This window comes from Nannobrachium achirus, assembly GCF_963921795.1.
Source record: "Nannobrachium achirus genome assembly, chromosome: 3".
NCBI classification, from domain to species: domain Eukaryota; kingdom Metazoa; phylum Chordata; class Actinopteri; order Myctophiformes; family Myctophidae; genus Nannobrachium; species Nannobrachium achirus.
The window spans coordinates 24,368,135-24,385,634 of NC_137812.1; the positions used below are offsets into that span (position 1 = coordinate 24,368,135).

Sequence of the window (17,500 nt, forward strand, 5' to 3'; positions counted from 1 at the left end):
TCTTTCTGTCTCCATAGGGATCAAATCAGGCTCTTTGTGTCTCCATAGGGAACCACTGCTGGTGCGACAAAAACAAAAATCAATTCAAGTCTCCATGGGGAGTTATTTAGATCGATAGCGTATTCTTTCTGTTTATTTCATCATTTTAAGAATCTTAGCTGACTTTAACTATAGGAGAAACATCATTTCATTGTTGTTTTGTCCACCCAAAGCTGGAAAACAAAATGACGAGCAATCTTGAAATCTTGACATCGACAGGTAGATAGAGACAGCGGTAGACAGTGGTAGAGAGAGAGAGAGAGAGAGAGAGAGAGAGAGAGAGAGAGAGAGAGAGAGAGAGAGAGAGAGAGAGAGAGAGAGAGAGAGAGAGAGAGAGAGAAGGAAAGGCCCACAGCGCACGTGGGCGTCTGCAACCTTATGAAAATCCCTGTTGATGATTCATCATTCACATCAGTACAGAACTGACCGTAATGTCACCACTTGTGTGTGTGTGTGTGTGTGTGTGTGCGCGTGTGCGCGCGCACGCGCGTGTGTGTGCGTGGGTGGGTGGATGTGCACACGTGCATGTGCAACCCCGGGGAATCCTGGCGGGGTGGTTGAGTAATAACGTCCGCTGATTAGCAGCTGTTAATGCGATTTGGACATGCTGATGCCTACGCATTTACACACACACACATACGTGCGCACACATGCACCAATCAGGCCAGTTATGACATAATCATCTAATCGCAATTATTTGACATAATCGCAATTATTTTGTCATAATCGTCATAATCATTTCCATTGCATATTTTGCACAATTTTAAAAATAGTGGAAATAACAGATCTGCAAGCTCACAACGTGTCCCGATGTGACATGTTGTGAGCTTGTAGATCGGCTATTTCCACTATCGATGTTCTTTTTTTAAGTATGAAGTTGTCAAATATGTCAGTCTTTTCTTTGTATATACTGTATGTGTCATATCTGCCATGTGCAACTTCAAAGCCTACAAGCCAAACAGAAATGTAATAGTCAACGACAAAAACACAATTAAATCGTTAATCTCAATTATTTGAGTGACAATTAATCGTCATGTAAAATGTCATATCGTGACAGCCCTAGTACCAATACACACATTTACACACACACACACACACACACACACGCACAACGCGTGCGCACGCGTGCACACACACACACACACACACACACACTCTCTGTCTCTCACGGTGGGTTGTACTGTATAATAGATATTTGTGTATGCGTACTGTATACACATACACATGTGTGTGAGATGAACTCATGACAGAGTGATAGATATGCAAGTGCAGCAAGTATCAGTCAGAACTCTGCGTTTCCCCTTTTTCTGAATGCAGAGTTCCTGTTCCTATTTCCCACCTCTGAGCAAACAGAGAGAGAGAGAGACAGACAGACAGACAGACAGACAGACAGACAGACAGACAGAAAGAGAAACAGAGAAACAGAGGGAGGGAAACAGAGAGAGAGAGAAACACAGAGAGAAAAACTGACAGACAGAAAGAGGTAGAGACAAGATAGAGAGAGGGAATCAGACAGAGAAAAAGAGAAACAGACAGAGAGAGAAAAAGAGAGAGAGTCATTATCTCCAATGGCGGAAAAAGTACCCAAAATTGTACTTAAGTAAAAGTATCAATACTGCAATATAGAGGTACTCTGTACAAGTAGAAGTCCGGAATTCAAAATGTACTTGAGTAAAAGTACGAAAGTATTTCAAACAGCCTATAGGTATAAAATAGGCCTAAAGTGGTTTATGTATGTTTTGTAATTTGCGACTGTGGGTTGCAGTTTAGTATGACAATGGTCACATTCTGTCTCCGTGTCACGTTTCCGTTTGGCGCTCTGACATCACTGAGATGTCAGGGGAACCACACTAACAGAATCCCTTTTAGAAATACTCAAGTAAAGTACAGATACCTCAAAAAGTAAATGTTACTTTACACCACTGGTGTGGCTTTTGCAGGAAGTTAATGTAAAACAGTTGTCACTGTGTGTGCAAATGCTTCAACTGTCAAACAATATAATAGTAGAGCGCTTCGGCGCGGCCCTGTGGTCGCTCCGCGGTTCCATATTTATCATCTATCTAAACAAAGAGCTATCATCTTTGCATATTTACCGTAGCAAACGTGCTGTTTGCTTGTGCGCAATCATACTCGTAATGTAATCACCATTGCTGATGATGGGCCATGACTTGACACACCACTAGCCGTGTGTGACAGTTGATGGCCACACACAGCAGATTGGCTTGTGATGACAAACCTTGCCACATTTCGAGCTTGTAGATCTGCTACTTTTGATGCTTTTGAATTTGAATCCTGCAATGATGTTTAAGGAAGTGGTTCTCAAAGTGGATTCCAGGGACTCTGTGGGTTCCTTTATGGGGGTCTAAATTGACCCATACAAGTCTGTAACTCTGACTGTGTACGAAATGGACCCGTTAGGGTCCATTTGGTTCCATTTGTACACTGTCAGAGTTAAGGGAAGACTCTGAAATTCAAACGTTTGAGAAACACTGGTATACCTGACACAAAATGTAAAGTTGCTATAACAACTGTTTGTGTGTGTGTGTGTGTGTGTGTGTGTGTGTGTGTGTGTGTGTGTGTGTGTGTGTGTGTGTGTGTGTGTGTGTGTGTGTGTGCGCGTGTGCGTGTGCGTAGTTCCTGTGCTTGAAGAACATCCGTACCTTCCTGGCTGTGTGTCAGGACGCGTTCAGCCTGAAGAAGAGTGAGCTGTTTGAGGCCTTCGATCTCTTTGATGTCAGAGACTTCGGCAAGGTACTGTTAGACCCCCCCTAACCCAACACACACACACACACACACACACACACACACACACACACACACACACACACACACACACACACACACACACACACACACACACACACACACACACACACACACACACACACACACACACACACACACACACACACACACACACACACACACACACACACACACTGATTCTGACCACACATATTTCACGGAAGTCCTCATGAAAACAGGTTTAGATTCACAGCTATGAAAAATACATACTACACAATACACATTATCCAAAATTCCGGCAATTTCTCACAGCTCAAAGCATCCAATCACACATGCTTTCCACTTCACGTTGGAGTTTAGAAACTAGACCAGGTCACCTGGTCGTGCCAGACCCGCAATGAAAACTAGTATGGCACTGAACTAACACATGAACACACAGGATTGTATAGGCTGAGCAGCTGGAAATGTTTGTGAGCTTGTAGATGGGCTGAGGAATTTATAGTGTCAGCAGCTCGTCAGCCAACTCAACTCAGCTGGTCCTGTACAGGTGACGGCACTCAAGGCAATCAGCCCAGCAAGGGAAGGGAGGGGCAGATGAGCAGGCACACTGAGGAAAAAAGGGACAGGCACACTGAGGAAAAGAGGGACCGACAGACCGACCGACAGACCGACAAAGCCTTATGTAGGCCGACCCCCTGGGTCTGGCAACAAGTGTTCTGCAGACAATTAGATCAGAACACAAAAATACTGTATTCTTTTGTAAATAGTTTTGAATTATGTTGTGTGCCATTGTCTTGTGAGTGCAGCACTGTTCACTAGTGATGGTAAAGGAACATGCATTCAGATACTTAGTATATTGTGTGCCTTTGTATATTTTGGTGTAATGTAAAATTGTTTCATTTTGAAACATGAGTTAAACATTTTGAGTAGCTCATAGGGCCATAGAGTTTTTCTAAAAACTGTAAGAAGGGATTTAACAAAAGTATGCCGCTTTTACTATTTCCTCAGGCAAGCTGTTCCAAAAACCTTTAGTTTCCTGTCTCTGTACTCTCCATCACAATAAAGCAAAAAAAGGGTTTTTAGTTTTTTCAGCAACAGACATTTCATTTCTTGTTCTGTGTTTTTGTTCTTCCCTTTCCTAAATGAAAGTAAAACCCCAGACAGAAAGAATGACAGGCGCCACAGCACGTCTGAAAATGGCTGCTATTCCAGGTTATTGACCTAATATTTGGATGCAGGGTTCCCACTCATCTTTATCAATTAATTTCCAAAACTTTTCCAAAACTTTTCCAGAATATTTAACCCGATTTCCAGGACTATATAACAATAATTCAGCTCAATAACGAGTCGCTTACTCCTATGCGCAATGCCTAAAGACAGGTAGTGTACATGCCAGTGGTTCTCAAATCTCAACCTTTTCAGGCCTTGACCCCCGAAATAATCATATTTGAACTGGGGACCCCGAACCTCTGACGATTACTAAGAGTAGAGGAATTTTGTAGCCTATAACACGGTTTTATTGTGAAAATAGCAGATCTACATGCTCACAACGCCTCGCAGCGCGAGGCATTGTGAGCATGTAGATCTGCTATTTTCACAATTTCTGCCTCTAATATTTGACAATTTGGCCAATGTTTAATTTGTCATTTCAGAGGTATTAACAAAATCAATAACCCAAGACAATGCATAGCTATTTTTTCCAGGACCTTCCAGGACCCTTGATCAATTCCAAAACTTTTCCAGTACCGGAAAAATATTTTTCTAATTTCAAAATATTTCCAGGAATTTCATGACCGTGGGAACCCTGTGGATGGCTATGAAATCTTCCTATATTTTAGCCTTGTCTACCCCATGTTGCTATAGCAAACATAAAATAAATCAATAAAATAACACTAAACTAATCAAGTCTAAACTAAAACTAAACCTTTTCAAGAAATACCAAATAATTTAAGTCAGCAAACCCACTATACAATCTAATCAAGACTAAATTGAAATTGAAACCAAAAGGTAAAAACTCATTAGTCAAAACGAAACATAAAGTAAAAATCAAACCTTGGTTCGAAGTGGAGCCGTGAAATTGAGCACTTCCAGATCTATGTTTTTGATTCTATGTGTTCCCCCCTGTGTGTGTGTGTGTGTGTGCGTGTGTGTGCCTGGCCTGAAAACAGCGCCCCTCCCTTAACATGTGTGGTCATAAAAGGTACTGTTCGAACTCAACGGGACAGTTCTCACTGGTGAGACAGGACACACATTGCCACTCAGAGGGAGACCATGGGCTCCGCCCACGGCTCCAAAAATCAAACCTTGGTTCGAAGTGGAGCCGTGAAATTGAGCACTTCCAGATCTATGTTTTTGATTCTATGTGTTCCCCCCTGTGTGTGTGTGTGTGTGCGTGTGTGTGCCTGGCCTGAAAACAGCGCCCCTCCCTTAACATGTGTGGTCATAAAAGGTACTGTTCGAACTCAACGGGACAGTTCTCACTGGTGAGACAGGACACACATTGCCACTCAGAGGGAGCCCATGTGCTCTGCACACGGCTCCAAAAAAGACAAAGGGGGAAAGAACAGATTAAACCAGTTATCCATCAGTGCAAAATAATAAATGAAAAGGAGCCATAAATTAAATTAAACCGTTTATGAAAACGTAAAACAAAAACGTATCAATACAATAGAACCATCTTATAAGCTGCTAAATAAAAGCTACATTGAAGACGATGGGGTTTCAACTGGCACTTAAAAGATGCTGACTGAAGTGCAATACAAACAAAGATATGTGTCATTTGACAGTTTTCTACTGTATATACATGCATACTGGCTCCTTAGATTCTCCTCTGAAAATATTAGTAGTTATTATGTCATTTATAACACTGTATAACGTGTACTGTACTTCTATCAGAAATAAACGCGTCTTGTTATATGATGTGTAGCAGCAATATCCTACACAGAGTATCCTATCGTCACTGTCGGGCAGAAACCTTGTATCTCCAAGTTTGAAATTTCTAATTTTTTTCGCAAAGTAAAGCCCTGCTTCACCATACAAGGCCGTTGCACAAAAGTAGTGAAAACAGCAGATCTACAAGCACACAACGCCTCGCACCCGCAAGGCGTTGTGTGCTTGTAGATCGGCTGTTTTCACTAGTATAACTCATTTTTGGAGCCGTGTGCAGAGCACATGGGCTCCCTCTGAGTGGCAATGTGTGTCCTGTCTCACCAGTGAGAACTGTCCCGTTGAGTTCGAACAGTACCTTTTATGACCACACATGTTAAGGGAGTTGCGCTGTTTTCAGGCCAGGCACACACACGCACACACACACACAGGGGGGAACACATAGAATCAAAAACATAGATCTGGAAGTGCTCAATTTCACGGCTCCACTTCGAACCAAGGTTTGATTTTTAAAATGATAAATACAAAACAAACGGTTTTGGACTTACAATGTTTCCACCCGACAACGACGCTATATTTACGTTTGGGCTGTGTGTGTGTGTGTGCGTGCGTGTGTGTGTGTGTGTGTGTGTGTGTGTGTGTGTGTGTGTGTATTGCAGGTAATTGACACCCTGTCCATCCTGTCTCATACCTCCATTGCTCAACATAAAAACTTTCAGTAAGTCACTTCTTCATTCTGTGTGTGTTTCTCGTGTATCCACAGTTTTATATCTATTGACAGATTGATTTTCTTTTCTAGTCATGTATCGTCGCTGGCCGGCCAATTTCTGCCCATTGAAATGCATTGTCAGAATCCACCCTCCGTCCGTAGAATAAAAGTGTGGTGTGACCTTGCCCTTAAAAGTACAAAAGTTGAGTTCTGTGGTGAGTTTGCATGTTCTCCCCGTGTCTCCTTGGGCATAGGCCCTCACACAAAAAACATGCAGTAGTCCTGGTTTCTATACTACCTCCCCCTAGCCAGCCGGGTGCTCCCCAATGTCCCCTGGCGCGGCAGGGGGAGAGCGGAAACCAGGCCCTACATGTTAAGTAGTCACCGGGTGAGAAAAATGGGTTGCAAAACCATGGGATAAAAAAACATTTAAAAAGAAAAGTATTGGCATCAAAATGTACTTTAAGTACCAAAAGTAAAAGTACTCATCATGCGGTTCATGCCTCTCTGACGTCCCTGCCACTGACTGCTAACACCCCCGCTTCACCCTGTGTCCCCAGGCCTTTCCCATCAGAGGGCTGTGCCTTAGATGACGACATCTACAACGGACTGTCCGACCAGATAGAGTAAGAACTCTCTTTTACCCATTCAGAACGGGTACACATTATTGTGTATCATTATTTTTTTATGCTTTAACTATTGAAAAATAGCAGATATACAAGCTCACAGCGCGGCACCGAGTGCCGCGCTGCGAGCTTGTAGATCTGCTATTTTTGAAAAATTGTGAAAATTAGAATTTTGACCCGATTCTATGAGTGTCTTTTGAATCCTTCTAAGGTTTTTTGAAAAACCCATGTTTCTATGTCAGCAATGTGGCCAGCCATCTTCAAAGAAAAGGTCCTTTTCACTTAACTGGAGCTCCGTTAGTCTGTTCTGGAGAGACTACTATGTCAGAGGTTCTCAAACCTTTTCATGTGAAGGACCCCCAAAATGATTTGGCCACGGACCCCAATTTCAAAATATCTAGTTCCAGGGACCACCCAGAAGCAAAATTTGAGTTACAAACGTTCGCTTTAATAATACATATATTCATACACATTTTCACAACTTTTTTCAAAATTAGCAGATCTTTCAATAGTTAAAGCATTCAATAATTCTAGGCCTAAATGGGTTAACATCTTATTTGTCAGGATAGAATGTCTGAGATGATCTGATGCTCCTCCAGACATGAACCTCACTGTGACACGGGACACTTTACTTTGCTTTACTTTATTCATGTTAATTCTGGGACAGCGCAAATGAACGAACATTTCAATCAATAAACATGATGTCATGCCGGATTTCGCTATGAGCTCATTTCCATTTGTGGTCTCACGGTTGTCGTCACGGCAACAACATGACAAAAGACAGTTCAAGATCATACCTAGTTTAAACCCAACTAAATACCCACATACCTACCAGTCTGAGTCTTAATACCTAAACGATAGAAAGCCTGATTTTAAATATCTAAGATTTAAAAAAAAACATATCAATGGTCACATGTTTGAGAAATTGTTTTAACCATTGTTTTAGGTGTGTTTTAAAAGTAGGCTACACAGGGTGAGGCTTTCCCTAAAAGGACAAACCGCACCAATGCAACTACTGTACACGCAACACACAACTACATGCAACTGCTTGCAACCATTATCCCCAATGGCAGTTGTAAGGAGTTGCATTGCTGTCTGTGACGTGGCCTTAAAACCGTTTAGTTGCAAGGAGTTGCGAGTAGTTGGAGAGGACGTTCTGTCAAAAGTCTTATTACGCATTATTACTTTCACCATTATTTTATTCTTTAGTTATAAAAAAATAGCTGATATACAAGCTCACAGTGTGGCACCGAGTGCCACGCTGCGAGCTTGCAGATGTGCTATTTCTTTTTTTAATCTTGAACATTTGTGCAAGTATTTGAATATTTTGGAACCGATTCTATAAATGTCTTCTATTAGTTTTTTGAACATTTCTATGTCAGCGGTTCTCAAACTTTTCACGTCAAGGACCCCCAATCTCAAAATATTATGTATCAGGGACCCCCCAGAAGCAAATATTTGAGTTACAAATGTTCGCTTTAAAAAAGGTTTCAACATTTTTCATAAATAGCAGATCTACAAACTCGCGGGCACAGCTTTTATATATGCTATTTTGAAATAGTTAAAGAATAAAATAACGGTTAAAGTGGTTCCAGGTCTTAATAGAGCGGTCTGAGCAGAGTTCGAGTTACGTGGGTGCCAGTGGGGTCTTAGCTCCCATAGTTAAAGTCTGGGACCCCATAGTCAACAACCCCCTTTGGGGTCTCTTTTTTCCAAGTTTTTTTTTTTTTTTTTTTTTTCTCGTTTTTTTTTATTTTTTATGTTCCATTGGAAGAATTTATATTATTTATGTTAACTAGATATACTAAATAAACATGTTAGACAGTAAGACTGAACAATGACATCACACCGTTTAATCCTACTATTCATTTTATTATTATAAATCAGGCGCATTTAATGTGGGGTGTGAGTCTTCCTTTACCGTCCGGGTTATAACACACTCGCTGCAATGGTTCCTACCTTTCCCCCAGGGCCGAGGAGGCCCTGGATGCAGACCTACCCAGCTGCGTGGTCTCGCCATGGCCTGGGCATAGGCTAAGCTAGGAACCACTGCATCGAGTCTTTGCACTTCTAGCCACGGCCCGGACGGCAAAGGAAGGCGGACACGCCGGACAGCAACAAAACAACCAAACAAAACAACGCTGTCTTAGCAAGACTGTAGCCTTAGTGTGCCTGTGCCCGTGACAATGTTTTTTTTAGTAAATAAATATGAACCCGACCCGCCTTGTTTTGAGAAAGAAAAATACCCATTTTAGCCGACTTTATGCTACCAGAACGGGAACTTTTGGCTGGATGGCTCAGAGCTCAGATCATCAGATGGAGGAATTGGGAACTGGAGGCTGAGCAATAATGGTGAGTTAATATGAACAGAAAAGACTGCCTGGAGTTGTCAACATAGCCAATGTGAAGCCCGAATTAATATTGTGAAAGGAAAAATATGATTTAATATAGGAAATACCCGTTTTAGCCGACTTTATATCCGCGAAATACCCGATTTAATATGATTTAATATAGGAAAGTACCCGTTTTAGGCGACTTTATATCCGCAATTACCCGATTTTTCTATTCTGGCGGCGCCTTCGGCGCCGCCAGAATAGGGCTCCCATAGCTCTGTGGGCATAACTCGATCACTGGGTCTGAGAATGAAGTGAGCGTGTGATTGTATGAGTGGATGTGAACGTGGAGCTGTACTGAGTTTCCCGACAGGACTTTCTCTGCGCGTGTCTGTGCCAAGCGCGACGCTCATTGGACTTTAGGCATCTGACGCGTATGAAACGTATTATAGCGACGATGGCAACAGCGTTGACTGACACTAATCGTGTATTTATGATTGTGTGTGCGTGTGTGTGTGTGTGTGTGTGTGTGTGTGTGTGTGACTCTATCTCTTCAGTGACACGGTGGATGAAGATGACGACCTGTATGATTGCGTGGAGGACGAGGAAGACGAAGGAGATGAAATCTATGAAGACTTGATGAGGCCCGAGGTGCCAGAGACTGTGAGTGCACACATAGACATCAAAGGGGGCTTGAGCCCCTGCCCTTTTAGTCAAAAGTGCCCTCTCCAGACCATGAATGCAGTTTTTTACTATGGTGAAAGGAATGCAAATGCCCTATTTCCATGCTATACCTGAAGTTAGCATTCAAGAGAATTGCCGTGTCCAAACTTTCCTGAACTTGAATAAAGCATGTTATGCTGAAAGAATCCTTATTACGTGAATCCCTTATTACGTGACCATGTACCCTGCCATTTGCTGACTAGGGTTCATGCCATTCACTCTGATCCAGCCTCATGTAATCTAGTCTATTAACTACTGTGGCTAAATGGTAAATGATACATTTTGTGTGTATGTTTTGCACAGCAACCAAAGACGGGCGTAGTAGACAAGAGATCGTGCTGCCTGCAAGAGATTAGACAGACTGAGGAGAAATACTTTGACACACTGGAGTCTATATTACAGGTAAACACACACACGCACGCACACACACACACACACACACACACACACACACACACACACACACACACACACACACACACACACACACACACACACACACACACACACAGTAGGATACGACAGCGGTGACAACACACAAATCTGTGTGAGGGGAGGAATGAATTGGCATAAAGACTACATTGGGGAGAGAAGGGGAGAAAACTAAAAACTAGTTAGTGAGTGTGTGTGTGAGTGAGTGAGTGAGTGAGTGAGTGAGTGAGTGAGAGGGGGCACGGTGGCGTAGTGGTTAGCGCTTCGCCTCACAGCTAGAAGGTCCTGGGTTCGATTCCCGCCGGGGGATGCTGTGGGCGCTGGGGGCGTGTTCCTCCCTCCGCGTCATCAGCGCCCACACCCTAGGTGGGGTTGGCGATAGGGCCTTTCTGTGTGGAGTTTGCATGTTCTCCCCGTGTCTCCACAAAAACATGCAGTAGTTTGGGTTTCTATACTACCTCCCCCTAGCCAGCCAGGTGCTCCCCAATTCCCCTGGCGCGGCAGGGGGGAGAGCTGAAACCAGGACTACAGGTTAGGTAGTTGGCACTGGGTGAGAAAGTGAGTGAAAGACAGACAGACAGACAGACAGACAGAGGTACAGTAACAGTAACATCTAAAGACAGACAGAGGTAACATTAACATCTAAAGACAGACAGAGGTACAGTAACATCTAAAGACAGACAGAGGTAACATTAACATCTAAAGACAGACAGAGGTAACATTAACATCTAAAGACAGACAGAGGTAACATTAACATCTAAAGACAGACAGAGGTAACATTAACATCTAAAGACAGACAGAGGTAACATTAACATCTAAAGACAGACAGAGGTAACATTAACATCTAAAGACAGACAGAGGTAACATTAACATCTAAAGACAGACAGAGGTGACAGTAACATCTCCTCCTGTTCGCAGCACTTTATGAAGCCCCTTCAGAAGTTCCTCCTCCCAGAGGACATGGAGAGCATCTTCATCAACATAGAGGTGTGTGGACACAGACCTCTCCACTCTCAAACGCACGCACGCACGCACTTCATCTCTCTCTCTCAGCTGAGGGGTCCTTGGCCTGAAAGACCCCAGCTTTAATGTATAGCTTCTGACTGTAGTGTGTGTGTGTGTGTGTGTGTGTGTGTGTGTGTAGGAGTTAGCGGTGACCCACCAGACCTTGTTGGAGGAGGTCCGCAGCTCCATCCTGCACCACGACGCCCAGAACCTCCACCAGGTCTTCATCCGATATAAAGAGAGGTAGGAATCACAACAAGTGCACGCGCAGCCGCGCGCGCACACACACACACACACACACATGTGCGCACGAACACGTGCACCAGGTAAAAAACTACAGATATGAACACGGTATAGCGTAAATCACTGTTTCCCAAACAGTGGGACTCAGGGACCCAGTTATTTTGTGACTATCTTAAGAAATTCCAGAAAGAAGTAGGGAAAATAGCCGATCAAGCTCTGCGTCGCGTTGTGAGCTTGTAGATCTGCTGTTTTCACTAGTTTGGGTCCCGGGCAAACGTTTAATCTCTCTTCTGGGTCTCGACCTGAAAAGTTTGGGAACCACTGGTGTAAATAATACATCACATGACATCTCACTCCTTCTGATTGGTCCTTGACTGACCAACCAGCAGGCTTCGAACCCATCAGTGACGCGTTGTGTTTACACTGACGCAGGGCACAGTCTGGAGTAAGAGACAAGTGAAAAAAACAGAGGAAAAGACAAAGAAGACTAGACTAGGACGCCAAGTTTTCTTATGATTTGATGAATGTTAATGCGACAATACGGCTACAAATAGACTGGGTTGTCTTTTTGAGGGGTGCTAACCAATATGTGGCTTTATGTGTATGACCATGTGTTTTTCCAAGGGTTTTCCCATGGGGTCATAACTACACTACACTACTGGGGGGGGGGGGTTGGGGTCATAGGTGAAACATCGGTATTATACCATGGGGAAAACCCTTGGAAACAAAATCAGTATTTGATAGCCCTTTTCCCCTTACTTTCCCCTGTTCAAATATGATTATTTTGCGGGGGTCACGGTCTGAAAAGGTTGTGAACCCACCGCGCGAACACGGCAAAGGCGCGGCCGCCCGTCCTCGCTGTGGACATTCCATTTCTATCAGTGTTTTGATGTCTCTGTCCTCTCCAGGTTGCTGCTGTATGGACGGTACTGCAGTAGTAAACAGTAAACAACATGTATCTGTCCTCTCAGGTTGTTGCTGTATGGACAGTACTGCTGTCAGGTGGAGGCGGCCAGTAAACACCTGGAGAAGATAGCTAACACCAGAGAGGACGTCCGAATGAAGCTGGAGGTGAGCCAACGACCCAACATAGTCTTTGTATTATTGTGTTAATATTTGTGCCAGCAGAGCGCGCAAGTACTGGGTTGGGCTGCGTATGTACAGTAGGGATGTATTTAGGTGTCTGTGTGGCGAGAACGTTTCCCCCCCCCCCGGAGCTGAGCCGAGGCCACACCCAACGCGGAAGTGCTTCTCTCGCTGTTTTGGCAAAAGTATAGTTATTGACAAAACCATGATGGAGGCACGCCGTCTCAGGTAACCTTGAGCCACGTGAGACACCGCCGAGCGAGCGGTAACCTGTGCCTTGCTGTCAGACCACATCAGAGCCAATATGGGCCTTATCCACTTGGCCGACTAGGGCATCAGAGCCCCGGTGCCCTAAGACGCTATGTCTTATGTTGAAAGAATTGCCCTCTCTGTGTAGAAATCCATGCCGTTACGCCACATCTCCAGTATTGACTTGATTATGCTTACTTCGGTGTGGTATCAAACCCTGAATATAGCCAGCCGACCTCCAAAAAAATAGCCGAGCTTGGAGGTCGGCTATTTTCGATATTTTCACCAAAAATGCCCTTTTAGAGATTTCAGCCCCTGCCTCTCTAACATTCTCTGCACGTCCCTCTGTCTGTCTGTCTGTCTGTCTGTCTGTCTGTCTGTCTGTCTGTCTGTCTGTCTGTCTGTCTGTCTGTCTCAGGAGTGCTCTAAGCGAGCCAACAGCGGCAGGTTTACCCTCAGAGACCTGCTCATGGTTCCCATGCAGAGGGTCCTCAAGTACCACCTCCTGCTACAGGTACAGCCTACAGCACATAGTAGTCTTGTAGATCTGCTACTGCTTGCTATTTTCGAAGGATTTTGACTGTTTTTTGAGCCGTGCCCCTGGAAGGAGCTAAGCTCCAACATCTGGCTTAGTCCGGGCTCTGATTGATTGATTGATTGATTGATTGAACACTTTTTTTAGGAGATTGCATAGGAAAAAGTACAGTTTCACAACAGTACAGTTCACTGGTATACGGTCAATTAAAAGGAGATCCAAGAAAACCTTTTTGTATCTCATATATACATGTAACATTGAATGACAGACGGATAGAACATATTATTTAGTAAGTGCTATGTAGAGGATTATCATCAATAGTGAAAAGAAAAAAGAACATTCATAAAACAGAAGAATAAAAAAAGAAGAAAATAAATGTAATTTACGAAAAAGAAAAAAAAAGTTTAAATATGGAGATAAGAGGTTTCTGCCTGACAGCAACGACCTGCAAGGTTTCCACCCGACCATGGCGTATCTGACGACGATTCATAGAATATAGAACATATGCATATTTGAATACCGGTAACTCATATTAAATTACATTAAGTTGATTGCATATTTCAACTAGAAATACTGTTCCTTCGAAACAGTGTGGGCTCGCTTCCAACCCAACAAATAGGATACTTTAAGGTACTGTAAGGTACAGTACCTTACTATACTGTACTGCACCTTACTGTACTGTATTGTACTGTACTGTACTGTACTGTACTGTACTTTACTTTACTGTACTCTACTGTACCTTACTGTACTGTACTGTACTGTACTGTACCTTACTGTACTATACTATACTATACTGTACTCTACTGTACCGTACTGTACCTTACTGTACTGTACTGTACTGTACTGTACCTTACTATACTGTACTTTACTGTACTCTACTGTACTTTACTGTACTCTACTGTACTGTACCTTACTGTACTTTACTGTACTCTACTGTACCTTACTGTACTGTACTTTACTGTACTCTACTGTACCTTACTGTACTGTACTGTACCTTACTGTACTATACTATACTGTACTCTACTGTACCGTACTGTACCTTACTGTACTGTACTCTACTGTACCTTACTATACTGTACTTTACTGTACTCTACTGTACTTTACTGTACTCTACTGTACTTTACTGTACTCTGCTGTACCTTACTGTACTTTACTGTACTCTACTGTACCTTACTCTATTGTTTTGTACTTTACTGTACTGTACTGTACTCTACTATACCTTACTGTACCTTACTGTACTTCACTGTACTCTACTGAACCTTACTGTACTTTTACTGTACTCTACTGAACCTTACTGTACTGTACATATTCTATGTGTTCTAGAGGTGTATATTGAGTGCATATACTGTAGGTTAACAATGCCAGATCACATCTGTCCTCCACTATGTCTATAACCAAGGCGTTCTTCTATGTGGCCACTCCAGACTGAGGAGTGGAGCATGACTTTTATTGTGTTTGTGGATCTGATTTGAAAATGCATTGGTTGTGATATCTCCCTGACAACCAACAACAACCACTAATACGGCTGAGTGTCCCTGCGGGTTCTAGGATATATACTGTAAATCCCATTGCCCGGGATCCTAAAACCTTATTCTTTTTAACTAAAATTTCTAAAACACTACAAAACATGTCTCAAAGACAAATACAAGCAAACGAACGTCTCCACAGTAACACAGTAACAGTGTGTGTGTGTGTGAGTGTGTGTGTGTGTGTGTGTGTGTGTGTGTGTGTGTGTGTGTGTGTGTGTGTGTGTGTGTGTGTGTGTGTGTGTGTGTGTGTGTGTGTGTGTGCGTGCGTGCGTGCGTGCGTGCGTGCGCGTGCACATTGTAGATCAACTTCATAGCAGTATTAAGTGGTCCATCTATGTTTTGTTATTAATAATAAAATCTGCAAAGTAACAAGTAACTGAAGCTGTCAAATGCTGTATTTATAGTAGAGTATATGTAACAAAAATGGAAAGTAGAGTAAAAGTACCTCAAAATTGTACTGTAGTGTAGGTACAAGTGCTTGTATATACTTGAGTAAATGTACTTGGTTACTTTGCAGCACCACAGAACAGCCAATGACAGACAGGCCTTTAATCACAGCTGTTTCAATCAGTAGAGTGGAGAGGGACATTTAGAGATATTTGTAGTTTTAACTCAGAATATATACATCACACATCTTAGATATTTGGATCAAATCAGAGAGCAGACCTGTGTGAACGCAATGATATAAATAGCATATCTGAAGTGTGAACACTGCAGCCACAGCGCCTTAACATAAACATGGGTCTATTATCCTTCTCTCCACTCTGTCCCCAGTCACTAAAACCATTGGAAATGCATTGGGTGCTTAAAGTTAAACATTTTTATTTTTTTTAAATTATTCTACAAAACATTTCAAAACGAAAAATACAAGCACACGTGTCCTCAGTAAGCTGAACACATAAAAATTTGAATGGTGTTGAAAGGTGTAAGCGTGTAGGAGATGAATCGCGCCAAAGTTTTGAGGAGATACACATATAGCTATAAATAAATAAATAAACAAATAAATAATGAAGATAACATACGTGTGCTCGCCTTCCAGGCGAGCCCACAATAACCGTGCATACATCCACACAGTCATGTGTTCATTATCGTGTAGTAATGTGTGTATGCGCGTGTGTGTGTGTGTGTGTCTGTGTGTGTCTGTGTGTCTGTGTGTGTGCGTGTGTGTGTGGACAGGAACTGATGAAACACACCACCGACTCTGCAGACAAGGAGAACCTTCGCACCGCTCTGGACGCCATGAGGGTGAGTGCAACATCTCTGAAATGTGAAATGTGTGACCTTTAAATGTTTTACATTCCTCTGTGCGTGCGTGCGTGCGTGCATGCGTGCGTGCGTGCCTGCGTGCATGCGTGCGTGCGTGCGTGTGTGCGTGCGTGCGTGGTTGCCCCAGCAGGGCAACCAGACTATAGTACTTGTCCGACTTTATTCCTCCATCTTAGATAAACTTTATTTTGCTGCACTTCTCCTCCCAGAGTGAGTTTTGGTGGCACAGTGAGTCAAATCGACCGACTTCATCGGGACGTCATGTCTGCTTGCATTTTGCTAAGAGTGAATTAATTTCCTCCATTGTAAAAAATGCAAAAATTTAACTTTTCCAAATATGGAGATGACTGACATCACAGATGTCTGACGTCATAGACACGGCACGGCAACCACACTTGCAATTTCCAGTTCCATCTCTCTTGTTGGGTCTTATGATCAAAAAGAGAACATTATGGGGCGCCTGGTGGCCTAGTGGACCAGGCGCATACCATTATAGGCATTGCCATTTCGGCATCAATGTCTGTCGGCGTCGCCGGTTCGATTCCCGATCCGAGCGACCTTTGCCGCATGTCACTCCCTGTCTCTCCCCCATTTCCTGTCAGTCTACTGTCCTATCCAATAAAGGCAAAAAGCCCAAAAACAAATCTTAAAAAAAAAGAAATGAGAACATTATAGTGGTGTGTAAAAAATGTGCTACGGACACATTTTGTCCGCGTATGTACATATCGATGACCCCTGCCTCTCTCTCTCTTTGCTACATTAAGCATTTGCATAAAGACCAAGTGTGTATGTGTGTTCTCTCCCAGGACTTGGCCCAGTGCGTGAACGAGGTGAAGAGAGACAACGAGATCATCAAACAGATCACCACCTTCCAGCTGTCTATAGAGAACATGGTGAGAGCTCAGAGTGAGGAGGACCCCCAAATTGATATGGTTTTGGCCGCGGACGACCATCTGAAAATGTTTTGTGCCGGGGACCCCCAGAAGAGAACATTTGTGTTTGAAAAGCAGCATCAGATCGACAACCTCGAAATGTGTTGTGAGCCTGTAGATCTGCTACTTTTGATGCCTTTGCGTGATGCTGTAGTATGATCA

General features: G+C 43.2%; 1 protein-coding gene across 1 annotated transcript in view; it reads left to right on the forward strand.

Moving 5' to 3' along the window:
• vav1 (vav guanine nucleotide exchange factor 1) overlaps nt 1–17,500 on the forward strand; it is a 50,337-nt gene that overhangs the window by 14,077 nt on the left and 18,760 nt on the right. The window contains exons 4-14 of the mRNA XM_080721118.1: nt 2,674–2,790; nt 6,330–6,388; nt 6,940–7,005; nt 9,896–10,001; nt 10,365–10,463; nt 11,412–11,480; nt 11,638–11,741; nt 12,713–12,812; nt 13,495–13,590; nt 16,317–16,385; nt 17,213–17,299. Coding sequence (XP_080577244.1) covers nt 2,674–2,790; nt 6,330–6,388; nt 6,940–7,005; nt 9,896–10,001; nt 10,365–10,463; nt 11,412–11,480; nt 11,638–11,741; nt 12,713–12,812; nt 13,495–13,590; nt 16,317–16,385; nt 17,213–17,299 — 972 coding nt within the window. The remainder of the gene's footprint in view (nt 1–2,673; nt 2,791–6,329; nt 6,389–6,939; nt 7,006–9,895; nt 10,002–10,364; nt 10,464–11,411; nt 11,481–11,637; nt 11,742–12,712; nt 12,813–13,494; nt 13,591–16,316; nt 16,386–17,212; nt 17,300–17,500) is intronic.